The sequence below is a fragment of the Macrobrachium rosenbergii genome, chromosome 12 (genome assembly GCF_040412425.1).
Source record: "Macrobrachium rosenbergii isolate ZJJX-2024 chromosome 12, ASM4041242v1, whole genome shotgun sequence".
Lineage (NCBI taxonomy): Eukaryota > Metazoa > Arthropoda > Malacostraca > Decapoda > Palaemonidae > Macrobrachium > Macrobrachium rosenbergii.
Window position 1 is genome coordinate 52,456,678 of NC_089752.1, and position 25,032 is coordinate 52,481,709.

At 44.6% G+C, this 25,032-nt stretch overlaps 1 protein-coding gene and 1 long non-coding RNA gene across 2 annotated transcripts in view; both read left to right on the top strand.

Annotated features, from left to right (window-relative positions):
- Positions 1 to 6,670: 6,670 nt before the first annotated feature.
- RpL21 (ribosomal protein L21) lies at positions 6,671 to 9,686 on the top strand. The gene is given in 4 exon segments (XM_067112222.1): positions 6,671 to 6,710; positions 6,713 to 6,759; positions 8,543 to 8,703; positions 9,471 to 9,686. Coding segments are annotated over 4 exon segments (447 nt in total). The 3' UTR covers positions 9,670 to 9,686.
- Positions 9,687 to 12,061: 2,375 nt separating this feature from the next.
- The window catches only part of LOC136843665 (uncharacterized), a 41,188-nt gene continuing 28,217 nt past the window's right edge, over positions 12,062 to 25,032 (top strand). The window contains exon 1 of the long non-coding RNA XR_010854639.1: positions 12,062 to 12,194. This is a non-coding gene — a long non-coding RNA (uncharacterized lncRNA). The remainder of the gene's footprint in view (positions 12,195 to 25,032) is intronic.

The following is a 25,032-nucleotide window of genomic DNA, read 5'->3' on the forward strand; positions in this document are numbered from 1 at the left end:
TTGGGGTGGAGCGGACACCTAGGCATATCTCGCTAGTGAATTCACAAAAAACAGGTATTTTGTCGTAATTTTAGTAGACGTGTAGTAAATGAATATGTCAAAGGCTCCAATAAATGCTAAGGGCCACCTTGTTGGGAAACGTGAGGGGCGAGGGGAGAACTAACACAAAGGTATAGGATGTCCTCGACTTTTGCAATTCTCGAGTTACTGACCTGAGTATAACTTTACAACCGTTGTGTAGGTTTTTTCACTAGAAAATGAACAAAAAACGCATATTTTGTCGTAATTACTGTAGACATGCAATAAGTGAAGATGCAAAAGCCAGTAAACAAACGGTAAAGGGGATGATGTTGGGAACCCTGGGTTATTGGGTGGGGGGAACCGACACAAAGGAGGAATTCATGAAATGGATTTTTTTGAGCTATATGAATAATGTAATTAACAACAAACGGTAAGGGGGACCCTGTTGGAAAGCCGGGGTTTTTGGGTGGGGGGAAAGAACACGTAGGTATGCAGTGTCCCACTACTCTACATATGTGAGGCTGACCCACTACTCTGCACACAAAATGTTGTCCACCCCACATACACGAGGTTGACCCGCTACTCTACATACGTGAGGCTGACCCGCTGCACTACATAAGTGAGGCTGACCTGCTACACTGCACAAAATGTTGTCCTGCCACTCTACTCACAACAGCTAACCTTATGCAACTACGGACACCGCTAGCCTAGGCCATTTTTTTTTTAACATCTGCTTTCAGTTTAGGGTTTGCGGAACGGTGCTGCGCGCCTTATCCGCTTTTTTAATGATTCTTGGCAAGCTTGTATGTTCTGGCAAGAGGACATATTGCACTGCGCGTGCTAGCCACAGGGATTATAGTAGGCTGCTACTTACGTATACATAAACAAACCCCCACAACATACAGTTATTGTTCTGCCTTAGTTCATAGTCCGAACATGTGGGCTGTTCTTAGCCTGAGTGGATGTTTGGACAGTGTGAGCCCCCCTGACTTCCGTTTGCCAACAAGAACACTCACCTAGTATGTGCTGCCTATTTGCTCTTAGCCTTACATAGGTACCATTAACCTTAGCCTACATATACATCAATGAACTTACCTTATTGTTGGGAGGCGTCAAGTTCGTGTTCCGCTGGGGAAACAGGTGGTGGGTAGAGGGCAGCCACAGCACACATGAACACGTGAAACCAGGCTTCATACAGGGGGTACTTTCAGTGGAAGAGGTGATAGGCCAGGTACTTGTCGAAGGCTTCTTCCCTTCTGCCAGGGCACTTATATGTCAAATTTAACATTTTGCTTTGCAAAGAATTCAAGGGTGGCCTCCCTATCCGTAGATGTAACGGAGATATCTTACAACACTCAAATTGCAACCAAGACAGGAATCCATTGCGTTCGCAGGTGAAAATGAAATGGATGAATTCAGAGCAAGGCCAAGAAACCAAGGCCTATTGGGTATAAGCGTAGACCTGTGATTGGTTGACCTGGGTCTAATCTGAATTGGAGAATATGATAGGTCAATTAGACAAAAAACTGCTACTGTGGCATCTGGAAGAATACTGGAGAGCAGCGTAGCATGTCACTGGTAACAACTACTTGGGACTTGAGAAAAAATCATGGTTTGTAACAAAATGGTGTGATAAAGAAATTGTTGTATTTCAGTCTGTTGTGTGTCTTGACAGTTGTATTTTAGGATGAAGAATAAGTTTTCCTCTGTAATGTTTTTGCATGTAACGGGCTATTTACTGACATATGTGGTGCGCAACCTTTGTAAAGTTTTACCCCCTTATGTACCTTCAGACACCGCTAGCCTAGGCTACTGCCTACCTATGTAAGAAACGTTACTCATTAGTGAGAGACTGACCCACCACTACATACAAAAGGCTACATCATGCGGTGAGGGGCGACATCGGTTAGGCTGCTCCTTACTTATGTAAGAAATATTTGTTATTAACTGGCTGACCTGCCACTCTACTGTACATACAAAAGGCTACTTCATGTGGTAAGGGGGAACACATTGGCTAGGCTAGCCTAAAGTACCTGTATAAGAAATATTATTTACTGGAAGATTGACCCAACAATATGCATATTAGGCTTCAGTGAAATAACTTCGAACTCATTGGTTAAGTATACATTCGGACATGACTGGTCTAGACTCCTTAGGCCTGTTACGTATACGGTACACAACACACCCAGTCTTTCCTAGAATGCCAGGTCCTGACCTAACCAAAACTGCGCATGTGAAGTAACCAAAACATAGTTGGCGCATGCGCTAAAGCCTTTGACCCAACCTTCGGAATGCCCGTGACACCGCACTAAGGCCATTGGAAGAACTAGTGGAGAGCAACCTTTCTGTGCCACCAGTAACAACTATTGGATACTTGAGAAAAATCGTGACTTTCGGGTACTTTTAAGAAAAATCTGACTTTTGGGTAATTGAGAAAAATCCTGTTTGGTAACAATGTTGTGGTTGTGGAATTGTCATATTTTGGCAGATAAGTTCCTTGTCAGGTCTATTTTAGGATTAGGATGAAGAATTAGTTATCTTTTATTATGTTTTGCATGTAACGTGGTATTTACTGCTGACATATAGGCTGCGCAACCAAACTCCAGTATTACTGTTAAAAATATTCAGTATTACTTGGGGTGGTCCAGGGGGAGGGGAAAACCTCCCCCACAGCAAGGTCAGAGCAACAGTGCCCTAAGTCAGGTTAGGCTGGTTAGGTCAGGACACAGCATTCCAGGGAAGGTTAGGTTTGGCCCATCTTCAGTCGGATTTCTCATGCCTACCCATCTTCCTACTCTTCATCCGCTCCAGCGAGAGAGAGAGACAATCCTTGGCCACTTTGGAACTCTAAGTTAGACTAGCTTGTGTGTTCTTCATTTAGGTTAAGTTCTTCAGTTAGGCGATAGGCTAAAGGTATGAGGTTTTCCATGCTCAGCCAAACATGAAATACCTACTTTGACTCTTAGATCCTAAAACCTACAGAACAGCATCAAGCCGTGCTTATGCAAATCCATTGTTTATCTACTTTTCAGTCCTAGCATAGCCTAATCTTGGGTTATTATGACACAAGAATACAAAGCCTAAAATAATGTAGTCAAATGTAGCCGCCGCCTTTTTAGGGTTTGGTCACCTTTGTCCAGGTGGCTTTGCTTCTTGGGTATCCCTTTGGAAATAGAATGTTAGAATTTTCCTAGGTCAATTGTGAGCATATTTAATATAGGCTGGAAGTGTCTGTCAATGAAGAAAGAAATAGTTCTAAACTGGTCAATATGAGCCCTTTTTTCCAATTGGGAAAACAACAATAAAATCGTCATGCCTCATGTAGCAACAGGTAATGCCAGTTTTTACTTTGAGAGTAGTATGGGCTATATATGTCATTATTCCCCATTTAGAATGTTCTGTAAAATTCATCGACTAGAAGTGTTATTGGTGCCTGGTATCAATGTCAGAGGTCAAATAAATTGGCTTTCATAATGTATTCTGATGTCATAGTACATTCAAACTAAGTATATGCTAGATTACGATGGTATTTCACTTTAAGAAGTTGAATGCTAATTATGTCTTGCTCAGAACTGGAAAAAGTAAAAAGATTCTAGAAATGAAAAATATTTGTGAAGATTGCTGGTACATTATTTTCTCGAGAAATGTACTGCATAAAATGAAATTAATTAATTGTACTGCTCTATAGATAATGAAAATTTAGATTATTGAGAATACAAATCCTTGTCTGAATATAGACAAACATTCCCGGGGTACTTTGTCTATTCTTGGTTCACACCTATAGCTCATTAACAATGACTCCAAATGAAAAATTGCATAGAATAAAAGTTGTTCAGCATACCAAAATCTACCCAAAAATAACTTACCTGTCCAGTTTGCGTTAATTTGCCGATAGATTATTTTTTCAGTTGAATGTAATTTTTTCTAAGGCTACCCAGTTGACGTGAATGGTGTCACGCAGCCCTGCTCTCCCGTAGTTTTTAAGATAGCCGTAGTGCGGGGCGCCTCTCACCTTGTAGTTCCTAAGGCTGCCACCTTACGTCACCCGACCTGATCACTGGAAATTTAATTCCATTCAGTCGGGTGTAGTTCTTCCAAAGGGAACACCTATACAGTATACAGTAGGGTATGTATGCTGTAGCAGCATGGGCGGAAGAGCAGCAGTTTCATGTCTCGGTGACAAAAGGCAATCATGTTGCTAGTTCCACATAGTTTAGACGCCTCTGTTCTGTGTCTGCTGTATCTTTTTAGGTTGTATGTGATAATGGGCCCAAATATGGAAATTCATGCACGAATTTTTAGACAATTTCTGAGGAAAATTTGTGGTTCTGCAACATGCTTACAATCTTGGGAGCAACGACATGCACTGGGTCATGGTTTGTTGTATAGATATCCAATTCTCTGCATATCTGGGGCAAATGTCAATTAGTCACTGGAGACCTTGCACTAATTGGGAAATCAGAACCATATCATCAGTGTAACAGAGTTTGTTTGTTGTTGTTTCTGATAGAGCATCCGATTGGAAGTGAGTTCAGTTTGACATTCAGGACATCTGTATATAGTAAACAGGTATGGAGAGAGACTGCCCTTGTCGGACCTAAATTGTATAACAATACGCATTCTTTTGACAGAACTGTTGTTTGAGAACCAGCAATATAAAATGCCAATTAAATATAGAGTTGTGCTTCTTTTGTGCAGCTTCAGGAAGCGCTTCAGGTAGTTTACTCTGTCAGATGCTTTTTCTCACATTTACAACTTAGGAATACAGGAGAGGCTGATGATAAGTAATAGTTCAGCAGTTCTTTAAGGATGTAGATGCAGGTGTTGGTTGAATGGTTTGCTTTAAATCAGAACAGGTTGTCAATAGTGTGTAGAAAGGAGAAGTCTGACTAGAAGAGCTAACTCGAGTATCTTCGACGCAATTTGTAGTAATTGCAATCAAGGCGATAATTGCCTGGTCATTTGAACTTCAGCTTGTTTTTAGTTAATGGTATCAAATGAACTAAGAGTAGGAGTCTGGGAGAAACTGGTGAATTATGCACACACTGAATAGGGCAGCTAGCAAGATGCAGGTTATCGGGTTGCAGAATTTGAAACCTGCAGGGAAGACCATCGCAGCCAGGCGATTTTATTATTGGATAAGCTGTTTATGGCATTGCTGATGTTAACTTGCATAATACGATGGGTGAAATGAAATTGAATGTTATCAGTAGGAGGCTATCTACTTTGCTGGGAGTCTTGATCGATATACAATTCAGGATAGCGCTGAAGTGACGCCCATTCTTGTGATAGCCTCATCGACGGCTTCTCCTACTCTCTGTGATAGCTTCTAGTTTTGGGATTTAGGATTGAATGTCACTCCAAAGGTGGGCGGGCCCATATTTGCCTTTCATTCAGTATGCATTGTTTAAGAGCAAATTTAAACTGCCCTCTCACCTGTCTCATATTAGCAATGCAGTGTCCTTCCCTTGGCCTGCCATTTTGTCTCCAGTAAAAACATTTCATGAGCGCATACAGGTCTTTAAACCAATTCATTCCAGCCAGGTATGTACAGATGTTGCCTTGACAAAATCTGAAGGTATCCCTGCCTGAGGCAAGCATAGCAGCCATTGTATTCTAATAAAATTCTTTAAGATCTCCTGTGGTGGTCATTTCACATTTTGGGTTAATGCAAAAAGGCATCTGCCAGTTGAACTATTAACCGCAATCTATTTTCCGTGGTCACCCTAAAGGATCTTGTTTTTCTTGGTTTTTAAAGTCCCAGGTCACAGCAGCAGGTAGGCGACCAGTTAGGCGATTCACAGTAGAGTGATGAGGTATTGAATGACACCTGTAAAGGGGATGTAATCATAGCCTGTTGTGAGATCGAGTAAATGTTGTAGTGACACAATCGACTCATGAAGGTGCGTTGGACCAATGTAGTGACCAACCACGAGGTTGTAATTGTGTCCGTTGTATTTGTACATAGGTATAGGAAGAGGTGGGGAGAGCATTAGGCCTACATCACTAAATTGTTTTGTGGGATGAGAATTAAGGTCCCCAAGCATACAAATGTGGCCAGCAGTAGAATCGTGAATAATTCTATGTAACTCACCTAGGATCATGCAGTATTGATCAAAATTTTTGTTCTTTTCCCAGGGCATATAAACATTAATTATTAGGATCTTGGAGTCCCCTACTGTCACTAATGTTTGTAAAATATTAAAGCATTTGAAAATGAGCATGAGAGAGTTCCAGGCATAGGAAAGTTGCTGACTTCATGCAGTGTACCTTTTCTCCCATTTTTTAATAAAGTATGACAGAATTTTATTTATTCAGAAATTAGGAATTAGGTATATGAGTTGAAGGAAAACATTTATTACAGATTGCACAAGGTGGATTTGAGTTCATTTATTTTCAACATGGATACCTGTTCACTTGAACTGAGAATTTTGCCAAAGGTGAAAAATGCAGATCTGTACAGTATTGTTGGCTTTCAACCATGAAATAAATCACCAGTACCCAAAGCATTTAGGTTTCATCCAGTTATAGACTCAGAATTTAATAAATTGACAGTTATCTCTTTTGATGCCTGACAAAATTCTTTTCCTCCCTGCAGATTTCGCCAACATGACGAACCTAAAGGTTTGCGCCCGCGGGAAGGCTGAACATGTTCTCTCGTGGATACAAGAAGTTTAGAACTGAGCATCTCTTACCTTCTTGAGGGTCTACAAGGTCGGAGACATTGTTGACTTGAAGGTATGTTATAATAATTGTTTTAGTGAATGGTTGAAATCCCCACTAGCATGCCCTGTTGCCAAGTAGCTGTAGCTTAAAGAAGTGTAAGTTGCATTCAACTTGTATATAGGTCTGTAAAGATTTAATGGTTGCAATGAGCACCAGAGGTTAGGGAAAGGCCATTGCACTGTCACTTGTCACAGAGAGTGCATGTAATACATCATAACCCAAACCTCTCCACCTTGTAAGCAAGCCTCAGGAAACCAGACAGATGGTTGCTTATAAAATAGCAGGTTGGCCTCACCCCATAATCACCCATCCTTAGCTTGGTTTTTCCTGTTGGAGTGAAGCTGTTGTCAAGCTTTTCAATATGTGGATTTTTTTTTTCCCCTTTCAAGAACACTTAAGGATGTGACGTTGAGGAAATTGTTAAAATTCATTTAACCTAGAATCATCAAATTTTGAGAAGTAGGGTTGTATGTCATTAAAGAAGTTCCATTGACACCAGAACTATATGTTATAGGCTTGTCTTTCTTTTTGCATCTGTCATTACAATATATACAATTATATATCTGTATAAACAAGCACATACTGTATATCAAGCACAAGAATGTTTATATTCACTGACTGAATGCCTACTAGGTAACATAAAGGAAATACTGAGGGATGTATGGACAATAGCTCTCTCTCTCATCTCTCTCCTCTCTCTCTCTCTCTCTCTCTCTCTCTAATCTCTCTCTCTCTCTCCATCTCTCCTATATCTGGTGATAGTATGAAAAGTTTTATCTAAGCTGACATTCCAAAAATCTTGAAGGTGTTTAGATATCTCAAAACAGGAAAAAATTCACCCAGATGATTGCATAAATGTTTATACAATTTTATGTATTAGCACATTTGTAAAGATGGATTGTGAATAATTTTGATATAATTAATTGACTCAAAATGGATGAAATATGTAGGCTCCAAAGGAAAGTTAATTTAGGTAATGAATCATCTCTGCTATTGTTAGATTTAATACATTAATAAATTTCTTTTGATAGCCACTATGAAACTGCCTATTGACAGGAAGCTGATAGTAAAGTTGTGTCCATTCAAACAAACATTAGGAAATCCGAGAATTATGAAAAGATGACACCATTAAATTGCATAATATTAGTTGCTCAGTCCCATGTGAGAGTTCCAGTCAAGAACTCAGTTATACAGTAATGACATTAAAAGGAATATCTGGTGTTCAGTGTAGTAGATCATCAATACAGTATAACAAAAAGAGAGATAATACATAAACTTCCTTTCTGTGCTTGTGGTGCAATCATTTAATTTAAGCTGCAGTACTTTTGTTGAAAAGGAACAGAATACTGTTGGGTTGGGAAATGATAGATGGAGAAGAAACTAATACCTGTATATGATTAATATACATTTTGGTAAAAATAATGAAGTGTCTGTCAGTGGATAGTCAGAGAAATAGCTGTTTTTACATGATAAAATGTCAGACTAAAAGAGTAAGTAGAGATTGCAAATCCTCCCCGCATTACCAGTAACCATTTGGATGGATTTGTTTTCCTTCCCTTCCATGTTGCTCCAAAAATAACGCTTTTTCCTTATGTTACCTAATAGGCATTCATTCCATATGTTACCTAATAGGCATTCAGTCAGGTGAATATACACGTTCCTGTGCTTGGCATACAGTATGTGCTTGTATATATATATAATTTAATTGTATAATGTAAATGACAGATGCAAAATTTTTCTGGCATGGAGACTTACTCCTGAATTTGGATTATATTAATTTAGTTTTTATTTTCAGGGTAATGGTGCTTTCCAAAAAGGTTTGGTACACAAGTGTTATCATGGTAAAACTGGACGAGTATTCAATGTTACCCAACACGCCGTTGGTGTCATTGTCAATAAGAGAGTAAAGGGAAAAATCCTGGCCAAGAGGTAAGTTTTGGAGATACAGTACATAAAGTTAGTTTTCTGTAGTGTAAGGTCAGTGTTTGTAGGTAAACATTTATTAGGCTGTATCCTGCAGTGGTAAAGACGATGGGGATGTATCAAAGCCCTCTCTCTCTCAGATACATTTCTGTAATAAAGGGGCTTTAGTGATGTGTTGATATAAGATGCATTTCACATTGCAGTGGCCAGTGTTATGAGTCCTGTTAATAAATTAATTTTTTTGTTCACACATAGCTTCAGATAGAATGATAAAATGATAGCTGGTGGCAAAAAAGTACCAAGTAAACACCCCCTCAATCAAGCCCAGGAGATTTATTTTTAATCTCTTCCATTAAGTTGTAAGGCTTTCCTTATGCTGTCAGGCATGCATAACAACTGCAAAGTGAAGATGAACAAAGAGATTTGGGATAATCAGCAGGTTATCATATTAGAAATCCCACTAAAGTATTGAACTACTGTACCTTTGTAATCTTCAAATACTATAGTTGATAATGTATTGCCATTTAGGAACGTTCTTATTGTTTTTAGAATTTTATTAACTACAGGATAGTCTGTGTGTTATGGGATGGCTGCAGAAAACATGGCAAACATTAGACAACCATTGCTCTTAGATGAAAATTTCATCACCTTTGATTCTGTCAACAAAATTCTAGTAAGATAATGTTTGTTTTATACTTCTAGTTACTACAGATTTATTTTTTATTGTGAAGAAACATGAACTTATGGTTATAGTACATTTGTTACTTTCTTTTTGTTCAGATTGAACGTCCAAAATCGAGCACATTGCCCTCCAGATGCCAGGAAGATTTCAAGAAGAGGGTGAAGGAGAATGATCGCATCAGGAAGGAGGCCAAGGAGAAGGGCATCAGAGTTTCTGTGAAGAGGCAGCCAGCTGAACCTCGTCCAGCTCACAAAGTCAACATTACTAATAATAAGCCAGAATTCTTGACGCCTCTTCCATATGAGTTCATTGCTTAAATAAAGTGATAGTGGAAGTTTGTCTTTCAAAAGCATGACCTTAATCCTGCACTGTTCGTAACATACTTGTTTCACAGTCATTATTAATATTCTTTTCTATTCGCAGGGTCAAACTGAAGATTAGTTCTTTCCTCTTCTCTAATATTTCTTAGTCACTTCAAGTTATTTTAATGTAATGAGAAGTGATCAATTGGAAGTTGAATATTTTCAGCCTGCCAAGATCTTTTACTTTATGTGACCGTGAATTTTGTATGTTGTAAGAGTATATGTATTTATTGGTGTTTTATGGAGGGATACCTTTTCGAGAGGAAAGTAGTTGTACAAATTTTAGAGGAAAATATGAAAGGAGCAGTACTACACTAATATAGAGTTATTGCAGTAACATTGGAAGCAGCAAAGCAGACCTAAAATTTTATGAATGTAGACAAACGTGGGCAAGGTTATTTAAAACTACAGCATGACAAACCCATCCTGCCATGTACGATCGCATATGCTTTTGACAACTTTAATAAGTTGAAATGGAAATTTTTTATATTCTGAATAAGTGTTGCTATAAGAAATATTGGTCATTAGACGAGTCCTATGGGGTCCAGTGGCAGTAATTTTGTTCTTTTACAACGAGCACTTACTCATGGTATTGTATTTTTAATCATGGTTGAAATTGAAAGGGTCTTGTTTCATCTTACTGAACTCGAACTTTTTGTCCAAGTGACAAAATGATTGGTCCCAGTGCTTGGTCTTCGGCCTAAATTTCATATTCTCTTCAATATTCATTATGGTGTATTGGTTAACCATTATCTACATATTTGTGCATTCCAAATCCAGCACATATTTGCTGTTAAGGCTATTGTGACATGGAAGTAGTAACGAGGTTTTTATTTAGAGATACTAATAAAGCAGCAGCAATGTCTATGACCAATAATATCCCGTGTAAAGAATTGGTCACGTCCCTTTTGACCCATGGTCATCTGGAAAACAATCCATGTAACCCAGTCCTTGAGTACAGGACAGCGCTTGCAAGCAATTACTGAGGATCTTTGCAGCGTCCCTTCGGCCCCTAGCTGCAACACTAATCATTCCTTTTACTTGTAACACCGTTAATATTCGCTTTCATTCGTCTTACTTTCCACCCTCACCCAACAATTGTTTCTAGTGCAACTGCGAGGCTTTCCTCCTGTTGCTCCTTTCAAAGCTCTCGGTTTTCCTTTCATCCTTTGGACAAAATTCTATATTCCATTAAAAAATCATTTGGATTATTAGGGCCAAGATGTCCCGCCCTGTAACCGGTAAAAAAAAAAAAATGCCGTCGGGGACACTTGGCAATACTGTAAGGCGAAGACAAGAGTAGTTCCACAGTGAAGAGAAATTGAACTTGGAAATAGCGTCAACATTTAAGTTTTGAATTGGGTCGCGTTTAATGGGTAATTTGCATAAGTATACCTCAATTTTACCAGACCATTGAGCTGATTAACAGCTCTCCTAGGGCTGGCCCGAAGGATTAGACTTATTTTACGTGGCTAAGAACCAACTGGTTACTTAGCAACGGGACCTACAGCTCATTGTGGAATCCGAACCACATTATAGCAAGAAATTAATTTCTATCACCAGAAATAAATCCCTCTAACTCTTCATCACCCGGTTGGAGACTCGAACTCCGCCTAGCAGAGTGCTATCCGAGAACTCTACCGACTCGCCCAACGAAGGGCTTGGTAATTTGCATAAATTCCTAGTGGACGAATATATAGCATTACCTCAAATTATCCTTGTGCATAATATAGAAATATAATAGCTTTAAAATGTTCCTTATGCCAAATAATGATTACCTTACTTCGCACCTTTTGGCTGGCATATTTTTTTTACTAAATAGTTGGGTAAATAACAACCTAGTTACTTTATACTGTAATACACTGGCTGAATGTAGGGTGCGTTTAATACGTATCATATTTTGTTTCACTTTAAGACCGTCTGTAGATTGTACTATTTAAAATGGTAACGGCTTTCATTCCTTTTAATTATTGACGAAATCATATACTCTCCTTTGGGTGGAACTATTTAATAATAGATGGGTGCAGATAACTAATGAAACGCACAAACTATTCTGTAACTAATGTTTATAGTTGCTGAAAATATATGAACTCCCCAAGAACACTTGAGCAGAGAATTCTCTCTGACTTCAGTAAAATTGATGACGTCATTTCAGTCATACTCAAGTTAAAAAGGCAGAGTTAATATAGTATTCAAAGCAATCTTTAACAAGTATGACGTATGCATACTTGGTGTGATTATTTTTCCTTTTTAAATCTATGAATTATTTGAAAGTGAAAGCTTTCTGGAAACTTTTCCAAAACCACTTTTCTGTTGGCATTGACCGGACTCCTTAAACGTCGCGTTTGTTGTCCTTGGACGACAAGGTTTGCTGGTTACAGCATACTGCCTAGTGGACCGTTGTGGAAAAATTTCGGTGCTTTTAAATTTTGAACATAACATATCGCAAATGATTCAACCTTTACTTTTACGGATTTACGGTAAGTTTGACATTTCGTACCATCTTTCTAACATAATGTGTTCATAAAGCATGGAGGCCATTCGCACCCTGGAATACTCGAAATAATAGCCAAGCTAAGAATGTCCAGTGCCAGTTTAAATGAGGACCACCTTTGATCTCTTGACAGACGGACAAGGGTGTGTATGCCTATAACCTGAGGTGGTCAGGTTGCATAGGTTTGGCCTCAGCTGATGAGAGCCTAGTGTGCATGTTTCTTTTATGGCCTACCGGTATTGAGGTACGGTAAAAGTAGTATGCTTATGAAGTACTGAAGGAAACCCGGATATTTTTCAAGTCTGTGCCAAAATTGTTAAAAGTGTTGGTCTAGTTACTGAAATATTGGTATGAACAGTATTTCTGAGATGTATGTTACCGTATTATTGCGAGTCATTGTAATATGCAGTGAACTTCATGATATATCCCAAATTCCATACCTTCGTACATTATCTTGGGCATGGCGACATTTAACATTAACCAGTGGCAAATGCTATCTCCAAGGACGTATTGAAACTCCCAAACACTTTTGTGACTTGGAAGAAGTTGGTGATATGTACATAGATAGATAAACTTCTATCTAATATAACGGATATATATTTTTTAATGTCAAAAGCCTGGGTATATGTAAAGGAGACATCAGCATTAAAATATTCTTTATTAATATAATTTTCTCTGTAGTGTAGAAAATGGTGTATATAATACATTACAGGTGAGGTTGAGAAGTTTACTGAGATAATGAGAAATTCACTGTATTTTGTCTCTTCGTACTTGCATCCCCAAGGAGAAAGTAATAAACATGGTGTCTTGCTGAGCTTCCACATACTTAGTACCAGCCTTTAGGGGATTAATGTAAGATCATAAACAAAAGACGGCAGATATCATATTGGTAATTTTCTGAAATTATCTCGTCTCTACTGTATTATATACACCGTTTTGGTAATTCTAAGCCGGCTGTCCGCGGTGAGCTAGACTATGGCAATTGACGTTTTTCAATGTTATTTTACTTGCTTTACAAGAATTTAAAGTAATATTTTGTCGGCCATCTGTAACTAAGCTGTCATTGACCTTTGAAGAACCACGAACCAGATTACCTACGCAGGGAGGTCTAATGTATTCATGCAAGCCCCCACCCTCCATAGTTAATGCAACCAGTAAACACCCTAAAAATACCAACATAATTACTTAGAGGTGTTTACTGGTTACAATTTGCCCTATTAGCTATGGAGGTGGGGGCTGGCTTGCCGCGAATAAACTAACCTACCCTGCGTTAGGTAATTCAAGTCATGCAGTCTTCAAAGGTCAATCACAGTTTAGCTTACAACCGGGTGACAAAATATTACTTTAAATTCTTGTAAAGGCAAGTAAAATAACATAGAAAAACGCCAATTGCCACAGTCTAGCTCACCGCGGACAGCCGGCTTAGAATTACCCAATAACTTGTTAATGTATGGGTACCCCCCCATCCCAGGCCAGTACTAAACATGGCGAAGGGACATTCCATTTGGCCGACAACAAACAAATGCACCGCCAGTATCAGAAGCCCTAAAAGTGAAGAAAAAACCAGTTTCCAAGGTAAAAACTGGCTTGGAGCTAATACTTAGAATTACCATCCCACCTAACCTAACCTAGGGCACTGAAATTAGAATAAAGTTGCAACCTAACCTAATCACACCTAACATAGGGTGTCAGGTCATCACCTGGCCCGCCACTAACATTACTTAGGTTACCAGTCCTTGCTTACCTAGTAAGTGATGTCACTTTAAAAGCTGTCATTAATCCTTACCTTGATCACAGTCAGAACTGGCAGAAACATTGTGGGGATGTTAGAATAGACCCTTGTCATTCAGAAGCATTAAAAAAAAAAAAAAAAAAATATGAGAGTTTACATGAATGCAATAGATTTTAGTATGTTTTTCATATTTAGTTTATGAAGAGACTAAGCACAGTATAAAACTCCAATTTTGAGTTTTGGTTTTAAGGTAAAATAAAAAAATGAACACATCAATATTTACTAGTGACATCTTGTATTGACAAAAATGATACTCCCATCGATTCATATCAGTTATATATTTGACAGACCAGTATCAATTTTTTATGATTCCCTGTATTTGTTGGTAACATTTTACAAGTTGCCACAATCTAATCAGGATTGAAAAGTGGTTTTTCTGACAGTTTTGAATGATTTTGACAAATTTACTTTGGATATGCATCATTACAGACAGCATCCAAACTTGACTGAACATAACCTAGAGTGCTGTGAAATATGTTTTATAACAGTGGTTATGTTGGAAATTTTACCTCCGACTCACTAGTTCTAAGTCAGATGTTAGTTGACTTGCGATAATCTGGCCTGAAGGGCAAAAATCTGCAAACATCAAACAGAAGGTCCAGCAAGATTAGGTTGGTTTTTGACAGTTTTATTACAAAATTAGACTGAAAATGTAACATACATTAAGCTAAAGTGCAACCTTAAGGACCATGTGGTTGGCTACAAGGCACACAACTTCAAAAAAGAAAAGTTTCACAAAACTTGTAAAACCCATTACATCGGCCTCAGAAAGTATAGTATAGGTGAACATCAACTATACTAAGCCTCGGATGGCGAAAATACAAAGTGATTAGAGGTGAACATCTCACAGACTCTTTACAACAGAACCGGCTCTTGGCTGAGAGGCACAATGATTACACGAGCTTACCTCTTATGGCATCCTAGGAGAAAGAGGTAGAGAGGACTTTTGCATGGTCCATCATCACTTCGCATTGCCGCTCAAAGATTCTAATTTACGTTGGCCAAGAATTTTTCTCGAACATATTTATAGATAAATGAGAACCACGAACTCGGCTGCCCATTTCTCCCCTCTGTTGTCATATCCTGAACATTGTGAAGGATTATCAGGAAAAAACGGATCCAATTTATTCTTGAAAGATTAGTTCTTAGAATATAAATCATTGCCTTTTATGTGGAGTCACTAATTGAAACTTGTATAGGCCTACATGATAGTTACTGGTGGGTAGGTGGGTGACACCCCATTCACCTGGTGTCATAATAAACTTTTTTCTTTAGTTCTGGTTGAGTTAGTTAAGATGTCTTGTTGCACTTTGATAAACATTTTATACTTCAACATTTTATTCACAAGATGTACACGCATCACGGATATTCACATAAATTTATTGATATCTAATCTAACACTAAACTTATATACCCATAACATTTCTTAGTCATACAAATAATAAAGCAAATGCTGTTTCATACAAAAATGCTAGCTTTACAAAATGAGCAAATGTCATTCAGTTAGAATTCATTCTGCCTTATAAAAAAAACACACATAAGGAACTTTAAACTGCTAAAATCTGAATTAATTTTCTTTATAATTTGCTATAATACTTTTTTCCAACATCAAGACCAATCATGTTCTTATACTCTTATGAGATATATTGTAAAGTCCCCGCTCAACGGGGTTCTCTATGGTAGACATCCCGTTTTCTACGGTGCCTTCACATGCGACCTAAGATTGAACAGTCGCAACCTTATTATCATTATTGTGAATTCTTTATTTATTATCTATTCATTTGCCCTTGTACCATGTATGTGTGACAGAGTATTTGTTCCGACACAATATACAAACCCTCGGTCCTTTACAATAGGGATTACTTCCAGGCGTAGGCTGGAAACGGCTGTTGAACTTCAAACAAGGTGGTTAGGCAGTTAACTACTGTCATGGAGGCGGGAGTACCGCCTGCCCGGATGTAAACATTCCGATTTGTTTTAAAGCTCGAGGGGCGATGCTCGGACGTTGTTCTTTGTCACTCTCTGCCTGACAGCTATACTTCTTTTGGTGGGAAATTCTTTCTTTGCTTTCATTACCATGGAGAAATCAGCTAAACCCTCCTATCCCCAGCCAGGTATCCCGGGGTGGGGTAAGAAATCAATTCATTTAGATCTCAAGTCTACTGGACCCGGGACACGCCCTCTGTACATCTTGCAGGGGGCGTGTACTTGTGTGTTCACGCGACGATCCCTGTAGTGGTGTTGTTTCGTGGTCCTCCAAGCAATGGGACAAGTTCGAAGGGAGGAGATGTTACCGTCGTGAAGCCTACCAAGGAGTCGTCCCGAGGGAAATATGTTGTTTTAGACGACTCCATTGGTGCCAGCACTGATAATGTCGGGCCTCGTTTCTCCTCGGCGAACTTCCCCTGCTTGCTCCCCTCTCCCTCGGTGAGGACTCCTCCCCTTCCTCTTACGTTTCATCGTTTTGTGGAAGGGTGCGGGCGAGTTGACCGCGACATCCTCTCTGAAGTCTCTTCCGTTCGGAGGTTTTTTCCTCGGAGGAGTAGAGGCTTCAAGACGTGTACTGAATACTTTTGCTTCAGGTCCCGGACTGGAAATGGCCAGACACCGATTCCCAAGCTCATCCTGGCTCGCCTGGGCCTACCTGGCGGCACTGGAGGATTGGTTCCCCTGTCGCCGCTCCAGTCACGACCCACTCGGCAACGATAGTCACCACTACATCCGTCACCATTTCGAGGTTTGCCCAGATGCCGGTGTCAGTTGCATCGCATCTGGACACCCAAGTGTCGGCGTCACCTGCGGTGCAGCACGCTGTTCCGCTGCCTCCCGGCTTCCTGGCTCCGTTCACGTATGCTGGCCCCGCCTACATGTTGACGTCATCATACCCTTATGTGACTGTCGCTGCCCCTGTTGCTGACCCTGGCCTGTCTTCGAATGCTGTTCCTCGTCTGACTTTCCAGCCTGGCCCTTCGTCCGCTTCCGTCCCCATTCCATCGATCCTGGCGCGGCCCAACTTGAATCTTCATGCGGGAGGGGCGGCGACTGCGTTCCCGGCCCCGCCCACTTTTGTTCCTGGCCGACGCGCAGCTCTCTCTGCCCAGGCAAATGCTGGCTCGAGCTCTGCAGTCGTTGCCCGGGATGTGCCTTCTGCTGCAGCCCCTCCTGCTGTTCCAGAGTCAGCAGCCTCACTTTCCTGGCTTGGGGACTTGACGGCGTTCCTGAAGCAGATGGTGAAGAAGAAGGGGTCTAGGAAGGTGTCATTGCTATGCGATCTGCTGCTTCTTCCGCTTCTCCTTCTGAGGCCCGCGGCTGAAGAAGTAGTATTTCAAAGCCTCTCCCCAAGAAATCTTGCCGAGACTTCTAAGGGTCTGCCTCCTTCCACAGGGAAGGCAGTGGGACCTCTCGTCGGCTCTTCCCGATCCTCGGATCAGGGAACCGCTGCCCCGGCCTCCGGGCCAGGGGTACCAGGATATAAGGCGTGCAGACCAAGGTCGGCACTTCCCCTGCTGTGCCAAGAAACTTCCTGCATCTAAGGCCAGCGGTCAGCATTCGGACACTCGTTCGAAACAAGTTGCTCCAGTATCCGGGTCACAAAGGAGACCCAGGTACCCCAATCTGATACGGGAGAAACTTCTCGCCGTGCAGACCAGGGTGGGGGAGAGAAAAGCCAGGGCATGCAGGTGCTCCGTCTCTTCCTGCTGGCACTCCTTCAGGTGCCAAGTCAGGTTCCCGGGACAATGCTTCAGCCCGTGGTGAACAAGCTTGGAGAGGTAGGGAAGAAGTCCCCTACTCCCAGTCTTCCTGAGAGTCATTCTCGAAGAAGACTGGGGCGCGTCAGAGGACAAAGCTCGCGCCAGCCAGCTGCGCGTTCGACTCCTCCCAGTCCCCGGCCACGTCCGCGCGGCCAGCCTGGCTCGGGAGGTGTTGATGTTGCGGCTCAGCTCTCGTCGAGCTTCTCCGCTCTCCTCAGGAGATCGCTTACCTGGGCTGAAGCAGTCTCCTCGACGGGGCCGTCATCCACGGCAGGTTGGTACCCCGCTCGGCCCTGCCCTCTGCTGGTTCTGCCAGTAAAGCCAGTGGGAGCGCCCGATCTTCCGCCTGTCCTCTGTCCCTTCCGGTTTCTTCCAGGGGCGCGAGTCGGAAAGGAGGAGCTCTGGGGGAGTGTTCTCCTCAGAGTTCTACTTCAGTTCTGTGCGCACCTGGCTCGGTTCTTGGTATTTCGATCAGGTCCCCACGCCGCGTGGTTCAGGAAGATCCACAGGGTCTTCCGAGGTTCTCCCTCCTGTTGTGGGAGAGTAGTTAGGAGGACCACACTCTGGAAGGGACTCAAGGGTCCTCTGCCCCAGGATGCGGACACCCATTAGAAATACAGAGGATTTTGCGGAGGTTATCGCTCTGATTAACCAGCACAAGGTCTGACCTCTTGGGGAAGGGACCACGCCCTCGTCTGTGGATCACTCTGTCACACCTCCAGATCCTTCTGGGGACCCAAGAAGGAACCAAAAGGCTTCAGGTTTGCTGCCGTGGTCCACGCTTGCCGAGGGACTCGACCAGGTGAACAGTCTTCTGTCTGGGCAAGACAGTTCCCTTCGTTTGAGCCGCCGCTCGGACAAGCTTCTCCCCTCTGCCTTGTCAGAAGCAAAAAACGCTCCAGTGGAAGGCGTTGCTGACCAAAAAGGTTGACCCAACCTGACTCATTTGGATGACCCGGGTCTGTCATTGCAGCAATTGACTGCAGAGAGTATATCCCTCTCCAGCAAGAAGCTGCAACCTCAAACCACCGCCATGGCGGCCTTCCAAGCAGTCTCCTGGCTCGATCTGTGGTCATTCACAGTATCGAAGGTAGCTGCTTCCTCAGGCGTTTATCGTACCTGGGAGGACTCAAAATTTGGGAGGCTGTGCCAGTCTGGGGTAGGGCTATTTCCTACCTACGCCCACCAGACTGCAAACCTGAGGGCAAACCTCTGCGCTAAAGCGAAGGGATGCCGTTCTCTCGCTTTGCCAGGTCCGTAGGTCCCGAGTCAGCCTATCGCCCGAATGTGTTGTTGCTGGGTTCCTCCTCTCTCTTCCCTAGAGAGTTGGTGGGCCTTGCGGTGGACAAGCACTATGCCGGCGACAGCGACCGGCTTGTTCACCAGGCAGTGGCCAAGACCTCCGGTCTTCACATCCCACTTTGGCCAGGTCTTTGGGCCAGGCTGGCACTTCCTCGGCCCCTAAGTCCCAGTCTTCGAAAGGGGTCCCGAGGAACACCCAGCCTTCTTCTTCCTCGAGAAGGGTCCCTCCCGCCCTTTTCAGCCCTCTTTTCAAGCCGGTAAATTTGCAGGGTAAGAAGAATGGGGAAACACTGGATAAGGGGCGGCATTCCCCAAAAGCTGCCAAAGGTGGGGCTGCCTGTCGAGCCATTGGGCAACTTGGCAGCGACACGGGCCGAGACCTGGATAGTGGATGTCCTTCAGGAGGATATCTACTACCCTTCAAGTCTCGGCCTCCCCTCACCTACTCTCCGGTCCATCTCCAAACATGTCTTCCAGGTTCGTCGAAGGACATTGCACTACAGCAAGAAGTGCAAGCCATGCTGAGCAAGGGTGCTGTAGAAGTCGTGCCGGACCAGTCTCCAGGCTTTTACAGCCGCGTCTTTCTCGTAGAGAAAGCCTCAGGGGGATGGAGACCAGTCATAGACCTCTCTCCCTTGAACCGTTTCGTTCGCCAGACTCGGTTCATGATAGAAACAGCGCAGACCATGCTGGCCTCCATCAGGGAGAACGACTTCATGCTTACGGTGGACTTGAAGGATGCGTATTTCCAGATACCCATCCATCCATCCTCTCGCAAGTACCTCCGCTTTGTCCTTGGGGAGTTGGTCTTCCAATTCAGGGCACTTTGCTTCGGGCTCTTGACCGCTCCCCAGGTTTTCACGAGAGTATTCTCTCTAGTGTCAGCTTGGGCCCACTCGCACGGGATACGTCTGCTGAGGTATCTCGACGACTGGCTAGTCCTGGTGAGCTCTTGCTCGCAGTTGCTACAGGACAGGGATCGTCTCCTCGAGTTTTGCCGGGATCTAGGGATCATGGTAAATCTGGAGAAGTCAGATCTCACCCCCCAAGCAGACGACAAAGTACCTGGGCCTGCTGATAGATACGGTGGCAGCGAAAGTCTTTCCCTCGGACTCTCGTATCAGCAAGTTCAGGCAGGCAGCACAGCTGTTCCTGTCACAGCAGGAGCAACCAGCTCGGCAATGGCAAGTCGTCATTGGTCACCTGCCGTCTTTGGAGAAACTAGTACCTCACGGGCGTCTTCACCTGCGGTCTCTCCAGTGGAGACTAAAGGGTATTGGTCCCAGTCCCCAAGACCCCAGTCCTTCCTCATTCCTCTTTCTGAGGAGGTGAGAAAGGACCTTCACTGGTGGTTAGACGACAGGAACTCTCTTGATAGGAGTATCCTGCCTCCCCCTCCGGACATGCTTCTGTCCCGGACGCATCGACCGAGGGATGGGGCGCACACCTGGAGGAGTTGCTGACTTGAGGAGTGTGGCACCTGACCCTCCAAGAGTTCCGGGATTGAGTGATGGGACACTTTGTGGTACTGATGAGCGACAATACCACGGTAGTGGCATACGTCAACAAGCAGGGGGGACTGGTGTCCCACCAGCTTCATCAGTTGATGATGCAGTTGCACGAGTGGGCCTGCTAGCTCTCCTCTCCGAGGCATTCTTGGAGAGATCCCCCTCCCCAGACCAACCTTCTGCGTCAACCTCATGCAGAGCGGTTCCACCTGGCAGTGCATTCCTGTGTTCTTCACGGCTGGAGGTTATCCACCATCTCCTTGAGAGGCTTTTCGCGGTTTCAGCAACAGAGATGGCAGGATACCTCACAAGATCCTCCGTCAGCGGTATACCAAGGGAAAGTGGTCCGTCTTCTGTGGTTGGTGTCGTCGTGGGTATCTCTCCGGTCGGAGCTACTTTTTCAGCAGGTCGTGGTTTCCTCGTCTTCCTTCGCCGAGAGAAGCTTCTCTCTGTTTCAGCTGTAAAAGCCTGCCGCGCCGCACTGGCCTAGTCTTATGGCTGAAAGAGTAGACATCTCCTCCTCCTTCGAGATCTCTACTCATGAGAAGCTTGAACGGTCTTGCTCCACCCAGGATCTCAGGCCCCCTGCGTGGGATGTGACTCTCGTCTTAAGGAGCCTGACTCAGGTGTAACCGTGCACGAGCCTTTCGAGTCGTCAGGACAGGGATCTGACCCTCAAGACCGGTCTTCTTGCTTGCCCTGGCATCGGTGAAGAGAGTTGGCGAGCTTCACGGACTTTCCTTCTGATGTTAAACACTCGAGGGGATGGGGATTCAGTTACGCTCGATTTCGTGGAGACTCGGAACCCTTCGGTCCCTGACGACGGGTTCGAGTCCTTCACGATCCCCTCCCTAGAGGACTTTGTAGGTAATGAACCAGATGAGATGCTACTGTGTCCTGTTAGAGTGCTGCGGCGCTATCTGAAGAGGACTGTGCACCTCTGGCCTGAGTGTTGACGACTCTTCGTTAGCACTGGCTCGACCAAGAAAAAGTGTCCAAGAACACCATCTCTTTTCTGGTTTCGTGAGGCGATAAGGAAAGCGTCACTCTGCTGCAGGAGAGAAGACGACACCCATGCGCTTTCGTCCGAGCTCACGAGGTCTTCAGCATTGGTCCGCTCCCCTCGCATTCCGGAAGAATATGTCGGTATCACAGGTGCTGGCGGGTGTGTGGTCCCAACAGACTACCTTCACCTCCTCCTACCTCCGGGATGTTGCACACAAGTCCTTGGACACTTTTCCTTGGGTCCTGTGGTGGCTGCTCAACAAGTTGTGTAGCTTATCCAGCTCCTCTAACAGGACAGGTGGCATCTCGCCTATGTTGTACGGTTGTGATTGGGAGATTGAATGTTGAGTGACTGGCCTCTTCTTTCTCCCCATCCTGGCTCTCTTCCCACGGGCAGGAGTGGACGTGGCCAGTTACAAGCTGGACTGTGGTGAGTCGAGGCAGGTAAGCACATAACGGAGCTCCTGTTCTATTTCCGTTCAGGTTAATAGAATAGCAACCCACTCCTTCCTCTTGCAAGGAGGAAGGGAGACCATGACTATGAGACAAACCCAATGCAAATTTGCCTTGTTGTCATCCTACGTCCAAATTCTTCCCTAGGCTACTTTGCATGAACTGACGTTTCCTCTTCCATGCAAAGGGACCCAGAAGTCTGACAACTGATCCTCGTTTCTTACAACCCGATCTTTTGTCAGAGGTTGATTTCCTTCTCGCTCTCGACCAGGAAGGGAAGACAAGGTGGTGAACTCAGTCAGTTCAGAGACTTATCAGATTCCTCCCTCCAATCAAAGTGTCTCTCCTAATGTAAAGGACCGAGGGTTTGAACTTGTATTGTGTGGAACAAATAACAATTTTAAAAGTAAATTGTATTTTCAGTAACTTTACAAACCCGAGGTCCAAGAACACTTTATGCCCACCTCATGCCACCCTCAATCTGTACCTGGGAAGTGCAAATTGAATGTTTACATCCGGGCAGGCGGTACTCCCGCCTCCCAGGACAGTAGTTAACTGCCTAACCACCTTGTTTGAAGTTCAACAGCCATTTCCAGCCTACACTGAAAGTAATCCCTAATGTAAAGGACCTCGGGTTTGTATAGTTAGGAAAAATACAATTTACTTTTAAAAATTGTTATTTTTATGTCCAACCAGTTATTGTTAATCATGATGTTTTCAGTATGTACCTGTCCTGTTTTGCAGAGAAATAGTTTCTCAGGTCACATGTAAAATTTTTGTACTCGCGGTCTCTGTGTATATGCAGACGTCCGCACGCCGCTTTATAAGCGGGTTGCTTCAGTAATAAACCAGCAGTACTTGTCTTCCTGCTCTTTCTTTAGACCTCTCATGGTGGTGACCCCCGGAGTGGTTCCCGGAGCCATTAACAGACCCATTAATGGACCCAAACGGCAACTTAGTCTTGGCCCGATGAACGAACCCACGCCCCTAACGGAGTAACTAAGGCGCTCTAACAAAGCTTTCGGGTGTTACCGACCCTCGTTGGCAAATCACCGGCGTCATTAGCGGACCCACATGGCACGCTCCCAAGCATGTATTGATGCGAGTGTTCCTCACACTCCAAGTGAGTGCGGAATGAGCATGGATGCAGACATTCCCAGCCACATACAAATTACCGCAAACTTCTCGGAGGCAGATGTCTCCCTCGCGCAACCCCCTCTTGAGCCCTCCTCCATGCCGAAACCCGCGCACTCCTCCACGCCAGTGCCCGCTCCCCGTGCAATGCCCCTCCTGACGGACCAACCGAGGGTGGCCCTCGGCATACAGCTGCCGCCATTCACCCATCAGAACCCAGCGTCCTGGTTCTACAGGGTCGAGGGGCAATTCAGGGTGGCAGGCCTGACCGACGAAGTGTTGAAGGCGGACATCGCCATCAATGCCCCACCGAAGGAGATTTACAGGAAGGTCACCCCGTGGGTGACGTCAACGACGAGCCCTGCCACTTTCCAGGAATTAAAGGCCACTCTCGTCGAGACCTGCTCCCTGCCGGTCTCTGAGAGGGCCGCCCACACCCTCAACCTCGCCATCAACCCCCGGCAGGACACAAACCTCTTGGAAACGTGGCACGCCCTCCAGGACCTCCTCCTCCTCCCCAATACTGACAGCAGCGGCAGGCACAATGAGATTAGCCTGTCGAGGGAGATCACCTGCGGCAGCTGCTCCCAGAGATCCACGGGCAGATCACAGAGCCATACACCCTGCTGGTCGAGGACCTGATTAGGGTGGCACAGCAGCTGACAGACTCCACGAGGGCGGTGAAGTGGGTGTCCACGCCCGCACAACCCATCAACTGCCTCCAGCCAGAGGACCCCACCACAGAGTGCATCAACATCGTCAACAGGAGGCGGCCACCCCACCACCAGAAGAAGGAAAGGCCAGGGATTTGTTACTACCACCAGAAATTTGGTAAAGCTGCCTAGAATTGCGAAGCCTCCTGCCTTTTTGCCTATCCAAAAAATAGGAGAGGCGGCAGCCACCCCCACAGGCCGCCATGGCAGCAGCATCCAAAACACCCAGGAGCCCCGCACCAGTAGGCTTCTACGTCCGCGACACTATCTCCGGCAGGATGATGCTGATCGACACTGGGGCCATGCGATCAGTGTTCCCGCCTTCCAGAGAGGACTGCAGGCGCCTGCCGGACCTGGCTGCCTCCCTTACGACCGCCAACAGGTCCCCCCATCCTCTCTTCGGCCCAGGCTCTGTCGTTCCATCCTGGGCTGGGAGATACAAGTGGAACTTCATCGTCGCGGATGTTAGGACCCCGCTCCTGGGTGCGGACTTCTCGCCCACTTTGGACTGGCAGTCGGCGTCGGTTGCAAGCGCCTGCTGGACACCGAGTCCTGCCAGTCCTAGCCCCTGTCGCCAGGCCCCAGAGTGCCCGCAATCTGTTCTGTTGCTTCCCACCAGTACGCCTCCCTCCAGAAGGAATTCCCGGAGGTATTGAAACCCGAGCTTCGTCAGGTGCCCGGGGCCCTTGCTAAACACGGGATATATCATCACATCAAGACACGGGGGCCCCCGACACACGCAAAGTTCCGGAGGCTTCCCCCACAGCGCCTTCAGGAGGCCAAGAAGGCCTTTGCCGAGATGGAGTGTATGGGCATATGCAGGAAGGCCCCCAGCCCATGGGCCTTCCCCCTTCACATGGTGCAGAAAACAGACGGCTGCTGGAGACCTTGCAGTGACTACAGGCGGCTCAACGTCGCTACAGAGCCTGACCACTACCCTCTACCAAACGTGCAAGACCTAACGGCCTCCTTCCACAGAGCCAAAATATTTTCAAAACTCGATCTTTTAAAATCATATTTCCAGGTACCAGTAGCTCCAGAAGACATCCCCAAAACCACCATCATCACACCCTTTGGGTCCTACGTCTTTGCCTTCACCTTCGGCCTGAAGAACGCAGGGACGACCTTTCAGAGACTGTTGGACAGCATCCTGGGGGACCTGAAC